The 11,218-nt window shown below is 42.5% G+C and overlaps 1 protein-coding gene across 1 annotated transcript in view; it reads right to left on the bottom strand.

The window, feature by feature from the left end:
- Window positions 1–641: 641 nt before the first annotated feature.
- The window catches only part of KCNC1 (potassium voltage-gated channel, Shaw-related subfamily, member 1), an 18,651-nt gene continuing 8,074 nt past the window's right edge, over window positions 642–11,218 (bottom strand). The window contains exons 2-3 of the mRNA XM_008950042.1: window positions 3,537–3,725; window positions 642–724 (exon numbers count right to left, since the gene is read on the bottom strand). Coding sequence (XP_008948290.1) covers window positions 660–724; window positions 3,537–3,725 — 254 coding nt within the window. The 3' untranslated portion in view covers window positions 642–659. The remainder of the gene's footprint in view (window positions 725–3,536; window positions 3,726–11,218) is intronic.

Here is an 11,218-nt window from a genome sequence, read left to right as displayed (position 1 = left end):
CAGGTCCGAAGGAAGGTCCCATGTGTCACAAGCATGCCAACAAAAACAGACAGGAAAAAGTTTTTTCTTATTTTTATACACTTCTAGTTGGATTAAAAGTTCTTGATTTCCATGTCGGCGTGATGATCTGTGAAGGCGTGGTCAATATGACCGATGACTGCCTGATTGCACTTTTTAAAACCATTACTCTGTATCTTGTATACAAAAAGAAGCGATCCATAGCAAAGAAATGTACAGTTTTATAATGTTTTACATTTTGGCTACAACAATGTATGTAAAAGTAAAGAGCTTTGAAAGAAAATATATAACTTTGCTTTTTTTTTTTTTTTTCTCCTTAATCTTACATTTGAAGTGTTTCTTGGTTGTTGTTTTTTTTGTTTGTTTTTGTTTTTAATTTTTGTCTTCATGCAATTCATGCTATGGAACAAAAAAAAAAAAAAAAAAATAGATTAAAAAACCAAAAAGGATCTTCTACAGTTTTGTTACATTTTGGCCGTAGAAAAAGCCTGCATCTCTAGTACAACTCCAAACCCACGAAGAATCATCCATAAAACCTGCATGGAGCGAGATAACTTTGTCCAAATGAGAAGGTCTTCTGTGCCTGCACAGTTCCACACAGATGTTTATTAGCCATCAATGTTCATCTCCATCTTGCCTTGTCAGGTCACTCTGACTGCCTCTGTTGGCATATATTTAGCAATGACTGGACTTTCTTTGCAAAGATCTGCATGTAAAGAATACAATCAGTACTTGAGCTTCTTCCCTGCGCTTTTCACATCAAGCTCGGCATCTTAGTTTTAAAGGAAGGAGGAAAAGGTGAAATAGCTACATGCAGAGGCAGCCATATTCTTCTTCAACAGGATTTTTTTTTCCATGCAGCCAGACCGAGACCTCTCTACAGTGTGTCTGAGTATTGCTTTCAGCTTAAAATAGGCGCCCATGCAAAGTTTCATCCTACTGTGCTCGTTTGCTCAATCTCCTGCAGGGTTCCTATGGCTCAAAAATATCCTGAGAAAAGCAAAATCTTCCATCGTTGGCATGTTTCAGCATCGACTAAGTGCCTAACCCATTCCATACAGAGCCAGTAGATCCACCATTAGCCAAAATAAGCACATACTAGCAGGATGCACCAGGAAGGAAACTATCTGGTGCATCTACCCTTCGTCCTATGTACTGACACCATGCAGCACGTATGGCCCGCCAGTACTACGGAGATGCCTGCCTGCTGCCATCTGAGTGCTATCGGGAGTGTTGTCACCTAGCATCAGTGGTAACACCCTTCCCAGCAGGTGCTACTGCGAGACATTGCATCTTCAGACTTAGTCACCTGGATTATATGCAACATAGCATAGGCTAATTGAAAATAAAGCTTTTTAGACCATTCTCTGCTACTGATCCATGCTACAATATAGATGGGATGGGAGACCAAGAACGTCTCACTGGACTAGGAGAGCTGTAGGGCGCAGACACTGAGGATAATCCTATCGCTTTTCCACTTATGCCAGCTATGCTGTTAAGGCTCCGTGACATTTCGTAACCTTCATTTAAAAGAAAAATGCAAAGTACAGCATTGGATCAATGACAGAATGGACTAAGAATGAGGTCAACATTGTAGCCAGTTCAAGAGCATCTGCATGCACGGACATGCCGAGAGTAGTATCGCTCGCAACGTGACCCAGAAGGCCACTGAAGTACAGAACGAGTTTTAAAAAAATATACTTTAAAAAAGAAAATAATCGTTTCTCAAGGATGGCCAGGCTATGGATTTGATCCTACAGGCAGCAACATGGTTGTATTCTAAAAAAAGACAGTCAGTGGGAGGGATTTTCTGTCTCAGCCACACACTCACACATACCTCTCCCTTCTGCTTTGTGCATTTTGACCTCAGGCAAAATTAAGGTTTCTGGTATCTGGGGGCAAGGGAGGGGGGAAAGGCAGTGAAATTCGTAGAATTTATTGTGTTGCTATAGAGATACTACTCTTTTGTTCTCAGCATTTAAAAAAAAAAAATAAAAAAAAACAAAATTGCATGCATTTGGTTTCCCTCCCCACTCCCCCCTCCTTCCCCCTCTTCTTTTTCAGACATGCACGTAAACAGCTCAGCAAGTGTACAGAGAGTTGCACAAACTATGGATGAAATTCTGTTGGAACAACAGTTAAGATGCTCTCAACGTGTTTCAAACAGGCCAACAATATGCTGACGTATATTACTCTTTAGCCAACCAGCCTCTGTTTCATTCAGGAACGAGAGGCGGTTGCAGTGCATCGTGAAAACCATACATTCCTCATCCCAAGGGATGTGCCATTTGGAGTGTTCCCCTGATCCACTGGAACCACCCGAACTCGCCCAGGCTGAATGAACACGGCCAATGCTTATCCAATACAGAATCAAGTAAAACGCTTTGCTACAAAGGTAAATTTTCAAGGATATACTTTCATATGAAAGTCTTGTGGTCCAACTATATCTTTGTTGATGATAAGCTTTAAACTTAGGAATACGTACACTATCTATAACTGGCATTTACTCTAACTATTGCCCATCGTACAATGGCACGTGAGAATTCTATACTCCATACTCGCTGTATGGTTACATCATACAATCTTTGCAGTTTTAAAATATTGACTATATCGTATACTATATACAGTACACCAGTGATAAACACTGATTTGAAGAGAGAGATTTCTTTTCCAATTTTCCCATTCCTTATCAGCTCTGATGCATATATATGTAACTCTAATTTTGGTTTGTATGGTTTCCTCATGTTAAATTATTTAAACAAAACAGCCTGTTTTAAGAAGGGAAGGATTTTTTTCATTTTATTTGACCTCTGTTGCTAAATATATTATTCTGACCATTAACAAAGTAAAATGCAGTTACTTCTGAGAGATATGTAGCTGTCAGAAGTCTGAGAAACTAACTAGTAATGATTTATTTATGGAAGGGAAATGATTTTGGATGGATTATTTTCCAATTGTAAGACACCTGTGCTAACAGATGTTCTTGTACTCTTCATTTTCTCTGTTGAACTGAACAGCTATGAATATCCAAATAATTTGGTTTAGTGCTCTGTTAAGGTAGCCGAATAATCATTTCATAGTTCTTCAGGATGTTTTGCTTTTGTGTTTTGTCTTTTCTGTCTGCCAGCTCCCACTCTGTGCTCCTCAGAGTCTGGTAAGATCTGTGAGCTTTCCAAGTGGCAAACCTTCATCGCTATGAAATGTTAATTGGCCTCTCTGTGGAGGATGGGCTAATTTAGGGACATTGTAGAGCATCCTCCACTACAGCTTACTGCACCGGTGGGGGTGGAAGACTCGACTGCCTAGCATAGCTGCATGGGGTAGTTACAGCTCCTCAGGCTTTTCTTTCTGAAAGAAATAGGTTAGAAACTCCAAATGCAGGCATCAGGTGGTGGTTTCCAGCCCAAACGTGCATGTCTACAGCAAGCGCACTATCGCGTGCTACAACTACAGCTGACTTTCTCTTATGTATTTAAAACGGTTGCTAACTACAAGGTTCGAGGACCCCAGCTACATACCCTTTCTTATTCCTCCATCAGGCGGGCAGGGATATTCCCCGGTTGATAAGAGGAAGCAGGGTCCATATCTCTCCCGAGTGCCAGAGCGGGTAAAGGGCAGGCCCTCATCAGGCGTAATAGCCTGGTCTATGTGGGGACAGTCTTCGTTTGCCAGCGCCGCCTTGGCCACCTCACCATTCAGTTTCGAATCTTCAAACATATAAGCAAAAGGCTATTGAAACACTATGCACTGTTTATTCGAGTTCCAGCTGCAAATTAAGGGTTCACAGCTAACGAGTTCTACAGCGACACTATAAAAGGTAGCACATCTGTCCTAGACACTGCGTTCGTGTGCACCGCACCAAAATAAAATCAAGCCTGTTAAGTGGGAGGAGAAACAAGAGGTGATGGCGTTGGGTGTCAGAGCAGCCACCTGCACGTCCGCACAGCGGGGCGGCTCCAGAAACGGGCGAGCTTTGCTTCCCAGTCCTGCGAGCAAAGACTGCGGTTAGAGGTCGGGGCGCTTTGGCGTGGCAGCGGATGGAGCGCGAATGGCCTGCTTGTCACGAAGCCTGCTGTCGCTCTGAGCTTTGGAGAGGCAGTGGGCTGTGAGCTGGGTTTAGTATTTGAGTATATTCTGTTTGTGCTGATTTATACCTCTGTGCAATATTACCGAGGGGACGCGCCTGCTCCTCCCCTCCCCCAGATTCGCCCAGATTGTTTTAGACCGTTTCTGGTGTCAGTCGTGCAGAATGGCTGAACGGGTTTTAGGCACACAGAGTATGTTATGTGTGGAAACACGACAGCAGAATGTGGACTCTAAGAAAAGCAATCCATTTTCTGATGTTCTCTGAAACACACACAGTATTTGCAATGCCAGCACAGGACACTACGTACAGAAAACACTACAGCAGGCCAGGAGTTTGGAAAATAGATAGAGTAAAGTTTACTCTTGGCTGTAAGTAAAATGGAAATAGGCTGTCAGATTTGCCCATTTGCTCCACACATTCCCATGAGGATAGACTGAGCATAGCATGCTTTCTCTGTGTGACTTCTTTGACATTTATAAAACAATTTAAAGTGCTGTATAGTGTGGGGTTTATTTTAGAGTTTTAAAGTGCAGATTGCTGTATTGAGAATATACTCGTAATATGGCACAGCTTGATATGAGTATTTTGGCTGAAGGGAGCAAAAGACAATCAAAATGTGCTTTATAAAGTTTCACAAATGCTGAGATATGTGAACTGAGTGGTATTGGCAGCATCCTACACCTCGGTTGCACAATGCTTATTACCTAGAGCTGTAAGGCAATGGGTGGTCCTGCAGGATTTTAGGGAAAGATAAGCTGAGGAGATAGATAAACTTAATTTCAGCGCTTCTTCCAGATTCCCATACTAGCTTGTTCTGAGTGCTACACGATACTGTCATTTATTTTTCAGCAGTTTTGAAGCCAAGTAATAAAACAAAAGAAAAAATACATTAGGTAGCATTTGGAGATATGATTCTGCTCCTCTGGTTTCAGCTGGACAACACAGATGAGTAGTGGGCAAAAGCCTTTTCAAGTTCTATTTGTTGCTTTGCACACACGCACGCCCAGGCACACACAGATGGATATGACACACCCTGTGCATCTGTCCACACACCAGTAATTGCAGTCTATGCCCTTACTTTTCTCTTATTTAGATGTCACTGGTTTGTCACCACATAAACAGTCTTCTGCAGATCTCACCTCTGCCTCCTTTCTTATCCATGCACAATTAGCCAATTATTTCCCCTAAGAGGGAGGTAATAACATTTTGTTTTGTGAGCAATTAAAGAATTAGGTCTCTTAATACATGTGAAAAAGTGGTCAAAGCTAGAGGTCCATTTTAATACTTGTAGACACTGATTTCTGTAGGACAGTAATGTTTTAAGGTTGCCCTGAGTTGCAGTTCCTTTCTGTTTGTAATACTCACTGCTGTTTAATACCACTCTGCACAGAGGCCTGGCACGGCTGCCATAGCAACTGTGCCACTGCAGGTACTGAGCTGTTCATTTAAAAATCACTTAGCTGTGTTTGGGGAGAGCTGCTGTCCTCATGGGGATGAGCAAAGAACTGGGCTTCTTCGTAAGCCTCTACTGCTACAAGCTGATGGCTCTAATCCCAAAATGAGGGAAGCAGAGCTCTGCACTGAAATCACTGAGACTCCTGCTGCTACCCCTGGGGCTGGGTTTGCAAGCTAAGCTGTTGGGGACAGATGGGGCACCGCACTGGTCCATTCCTGCAGCTCAAAGCACCTCTGAGCAGAGTGGTTGTGGGTCAAGCTGCTCACTGGTAACACTTTTGGAAGCAGCTTGCAGGCTCTCTTGTGGTTGAATGACAGAAAACTGACCTTCTTGGAATGAATATCTTAGATTGCACTATATATCCCTTAGCAAGCTGAGCCGGGACTTGCTGCTCTTGCAGCCTCCTTGGGGTCCCATAGCACTGATGAATCTTTCTGTATACTTGTTTGAAATCCACAAGCTTCTTATTTTATTTCTGTTGATTAGGAAGAGAACAGAGTAGCTGGAGATGTGGACAAACCACTGAACTGTCCTACTAATGTCCCTTGAATATTCCATGCACGGGCCAAGCCCTAGGGTTCACATTTGGGATAGCAATACTAGTCCACAAGGATGATTTTGCTAAATATTTAGGAAGCAGAGAAGTTACCAGCACAGAAGACTGCATCTATTGCTGGTGTTTGTAAGTAAGTGTTAAGCAGAGTAGTTGTGTTCCAAACCACCATCTGCAGCACCTAACTCTCTGGAGACATGACTCAGGAGTCACGTGAGAGTTAATATGTGATTAGTCTGTTACGGGAATACAGAAAACATCACTGAGGTCATCAGCCCACAGTGAGAAGTTTCCATTGTTTTCATTAGCAGATCTACATACTGAACTGTTTCAGGAATGAGGGCTAAAGATGGAATGAAATGATGTTACTTTAGGTTGATTTCTCAAGTTTCAGTTTGCAGGTTTGCTTTTTCCAAGACTGACTTTGGCTTTGAGAGAATTCTGGGTAAAGCAAAACTACTGAAACCACTACTGTCAGGTGACTACTGGTCTAGTTATACCAATGACAACTACATCTAGCTGTTTTAAACTTCTGAGCCTTGGTTCTGCCCTGCCATATTCATACCAGTCTTTCCCTCCCTACTAGCAGAATCTGAATTAGTCTTGTATGGCATTTTTGGTTCTTTAGGTTCGGTTTCATGAAGAAAAGTCAATGTTATCATCTCTGGTTTACAGATGGATAAAACTACTGTGAACTGCCATGCCCAATGCTACATAAGAGGTTATTTACAACAAAACTTTCTGACTCTCAGCTTGGCACCTGATCTCTGTAGCTGTCCTGTCTGTGAATACATAGTTAACTGCACCAGCTTTAAATATTCTCCTGCAGAGATCAGGCTGAGAGGCTAAAGAAAGTGTTCAGCAGATCTCCCGGGTGAGTAGTTTGTTTCACAGCTACCTCATTTGTGTGATTTCTGCTTTTTTTTTCTCTGTCTCATGTATCTCCATCTGCAGAACAATACTATTGAAATGCCTTGGGTGTTTCTGAGCAAACACTGAATTTCAAAGTTGGGGAGAGGAATTCTGAAAAAAAAAAACCCACAGGAGATCTGGTGGACTTTGTGTTGGTATACTCGGCTTACTGTGGAGAAGCACAGTAGGGTCTTACCATGGACTTGCTGCATGGCTCATCTCTTTTCTCATAGCAGATGGCTGCACACTGTCATAGTGACTTTACCAGTGCTGCTGGTTTTGATTACAAGCTTGAGTCTGACATGGAATCTCCACCTATTTGAACTGCATCTTATGTTCGGAGTATCAGTGGACATAATTGTGTGATACATTCATTGACCTCAGCCTGTGCTTGGAAATGTGGCACTTGTACAGAAGTGGTTCCCACACTGGGAAAGTCACCCCAGTCCTTTCCCCCTAAGCAACCTTCCATTCTCCAGTGGCTGCCAAGAAACAAATTCCTGGTCTACCTTTTGTACCTTAGTTGTCTTCAGAAATTGTGTGGGGTCCAGGAATGGCCCCAACTCACACTGCTTGCTCTTGGGGTTGTAGCTGTCCCCCCTTTTTTTTTGTCTCCCATGTGTCTACAGAGCTGTGAAGTGATCACTTACACCAAAAACTGGGTGAGATGAAAGGCACTTTCATGGTGGACCATTCTTAGTCCTTACAAGACTAGAAATCTAATGCCTTTTCCAGTCCTTGCCAGAACTTCTGTAGGTTGTAACCACTTTGACTGAAACAGGGCTGAGAGAAACTCCATGTTGCATAGCACAGTATCCATGTGTATTTACCTGTGAGTCAGTCATATCAGGCTACATGAGCCATGCCAGATTCTTTGACATTGTGCTAAAGAAGATGGGGTCTTCTCAGCCCTAGATCAGAAACAACGCAATTAAGAGACATAGAGCTTTAATCACATTAGGTCACAGGCAATTTCTTCCAGAAGAACGCAGACTGTCTTCTTCCCAGCTACCCTCTTTTAAGGATCAAAAGAGACAAGCACCCAGCTTGAGTACCTACAACTTCCCTGAATAGCCATTTGCCACAGAGGCACAGGGGACTTCAGGGTTCAGCAGCTCTGTTACAAGGGAAGGGGTTGACAAGCAGAAAGGAGGTAGGAGCAGCTGAGTGCAAAAACAGGGCCAGAACTGAGAAAGAAAGTTGCTTGAAAGATTTAAGATCTTCCTGCCAGCAGACCTCGTCTGACTGAAGTTACATTCCACACCACCACCCACTGTACACCTAAAAATGAATCTACACCTTGCCTAGATCTCAGTTGTGCTCCTGTAGCCCTGATCCCAAACCTGGGACTACCATTATTACAGTCCCACTCCTAACCAGTTGAGAGTATCCTTTGGTTCTCATTCAGAGCCTGAGGGTCCTTTTCATTTGCTCATTTTAAACCCCTGTCGCTAACCCTAACACGCATTGCAGCTGCCTGAAGTCTCTTATGAAGAAGGATCTCCACAAGGTCCCTCACAGCAGAGAACTCTTATGTAGCTGGATCCCTGAAGAAAGCAATGGTACACTGTCCATTGAGTGAGTTAACTGCTCCTCTGGTTTGCTGTCCTCTCACATTTTTCTGGTGATACTAAAGGGCTGCTAATGTTGCAAACATCCGTTGTGTCATACTATGACAGGAAACTCTCTCGGTGTGATGGTTTTCCCTGGCTTTTGGGCTGGTGACAGAATGGTACAGGAGCAGAGGTGGCATGGCCAAGGTGAGGCCGGAGAGCTGCTGTGCTCTACCTGTTCTCAGCTACAAGCCTACTAGCTGGAGGTGGAGAGTAGGGCAGCTGTGAGCTGCTGTAGTTGCTGCTGGAGGACAGAACTTCCCAGCTGTCTTTATTCTGGAGAAATGCAAAGATTTTGCATTCTTTCTTTGCGTCCTGTTTTTACAGCATCACTTTGGCCTGATACTTCCTGTGCTAAGCAAATGGTTATGATGAAGTTAAGAATATGAATCCAAGTATTCAAAGACATTTACTCTGATTTGTGTAGGGATTAAGAGCTGGTCAGCATCTGAATATACCCATTGACTTTATATCCCTAAATTTCTCTCTGAGATGTTGCATGGAAAAGAAATACAGTTCAATTTCTTACTCTCTTGAGTCTCTTTAATTCAAATTTTACCCCTGTTAGCAAGTTGTTTCTGTTTTAGTTGCCTGGATAGCGTTTACTGCCCATTAACGTTCATTGGCCACTCATCAATTGCATCATTATAAATCACTGTAATTTTTTATATCAAACTTGATCTAAACTCTGCTGTGCTTCTTCACTGGTTAAGGGAAGGTCAGTGCGTAATAGCAAATCAGGAAGTGAAGGAACTGCACACTGAGAAAAATAAGCTTTTCTTGAGTTAGTACATGGCTATAGTGATTTCTTAATTAATGCAGAATTTACTGACAGTTAAGAATAAGATTAGTAGCAAGAAACTTCATGCTGTCCCTTTAGAAAATTGCCAGAAATGTCTATCAGCTATTTTTTAATCATTCTCTCCGAGTACTGTTTGGGGGTAATTGGGGGACATTGTGAACAAAGTACTTTGCTCGGGACCTGATTCAGCAAAATAACAATTATGCTTCTGTGCCAGACCATCTTCGGCTACAGAAATCAATTTTTATGGGCTCCAGAGCCTCGTGCAGGATTAAGAAACATGGATCCCATGGGGAGGGGCTCGGTTTTGTTGTTGTTAAATTAGGTCCTTAGAGTGAAAGGGATATAACTATATTAAATTAGAAAAAGAATTATGGAGAAGATATATTAAACCACAGACAAAGGATGATGAAATGATGGAATTACAGCTTGGAGAGTATGGAAGGAAGTATAGCATACAGAAGAACAGCATAGAAAATATGGGTTTAAACTTCTGAAAATGAGTAATGATGTGGCAGCATGGGCATCACCGGTTTTCAAAATGGCATTGAAATAAATCCTAAATTGGTAGGTTTGGGAATTTTTTCTGCTGGAGAGTAATGAAAAATTATTTTTTCCCATGCAGGCTATCTGAAAAGAAGAAGATAATTTAACTAGGTTGTTCTGTTGTCATACCAAGTACTTACTCTTTGCATTAATACCTCGCACCAGGTTTTGTGTCACAATCTCAGTGAAGTTACCTATAGTCTGTGACATTCCTTGTTCTTTTGCATTAAAGAACAGTATTGTAATCTCCTCGGCTGCCCAACATGGAGCTCAGGTTGATGGGAATTGGAGAAAAACTTCACAGAATAAAATGTGACAGTCTGTAACATACACAAGTTGCAAGCAACGCACAGCAATAACAAGTAAATGTTAACAAACAGAGCGAAAGAGAGAAAGAGAAAAAGAGAAAGAAAATGTGAAGAACATGTAAAAGAATTAAGATTCCTATAAAACAACTCAGTTTTAGTTACCCCAATATTCTAAGGCTGTTAAACCAAAAATCTTTATTCATTCTAGGTATTTTTATTAAGGTCTCCTGATTTCTATATTACGGCATATTTTGAAAGTTGCTAAGAAGCTCTTCTGAGTAAGTATCACACTGATGGACTTTACACTGACCCCAGCAGAGTTCAGTATGCTGCATGAACACGCAGAATCCTTCCGACCCAACCTACCTCTTCAACATTTACTCACCACTGTGTTGACCTGGGTCCCTCCAGGAAGCCGTGTCCCCCAGTAAAGGCACTCCAGTGACGGTGGTGACCGCCTCTCCCAGTACTAACTGGCCAACATAGTAACGTCACTCCCAGAGAATATCACCTTTGAGAGGTACTACTTCTTGAAGTGAGGTGACAGTATGTTGGCTGCCTACCTATTGGGCCACTAGAGGAAATGCAGGATCCAGTGCCTGTTGCTATCACAGGCACTATTGCATAGGCGCTCAATGCAGTGCTGACAACTGTTGCTCCTGAAGGTGCTGCATTGCAAAGAGCTCTGGAAGAGCCTTCCTAGTTTTATCCTGACACTTAGGGGGTTTCACTTACACCCATCCTGAGCTTCTGAGAGTCTCACTTTTCACTAACACCATAATCTGTAGAGTGCAGTTGGCCATCAACAGGCCAGGCAGAGGTTGCAGGTGAGTCAAGCTACAGTCTTACATTACCACTCTGACTGAGGAATACAGTATGATGATCTGTACAGTATGGAAGGTGTTTGAGACATGGAGCATGAA

The sequence above is a fragment of the Merops nubicus genome, unplaced genomic scaffold (genome assembly GCF_000691845.1).
Source record: "Merops nubicus isolate BGI_N331 unplaced genomic scaffold, ASM69184v1 scaffold3250, whole genome shotgun sequence".
Taxonomy (NCBI): domain Eukaryota; kingdom Metazoa; phylum Chordata; class Aves; order Coraciiformes; family Meropidae; genus Merops; species Merops nubicus.
Note: the sequence above shows the minus strand (reverse complement) of the source record. Positions and strands in the feature narration are given on the sequence as shown.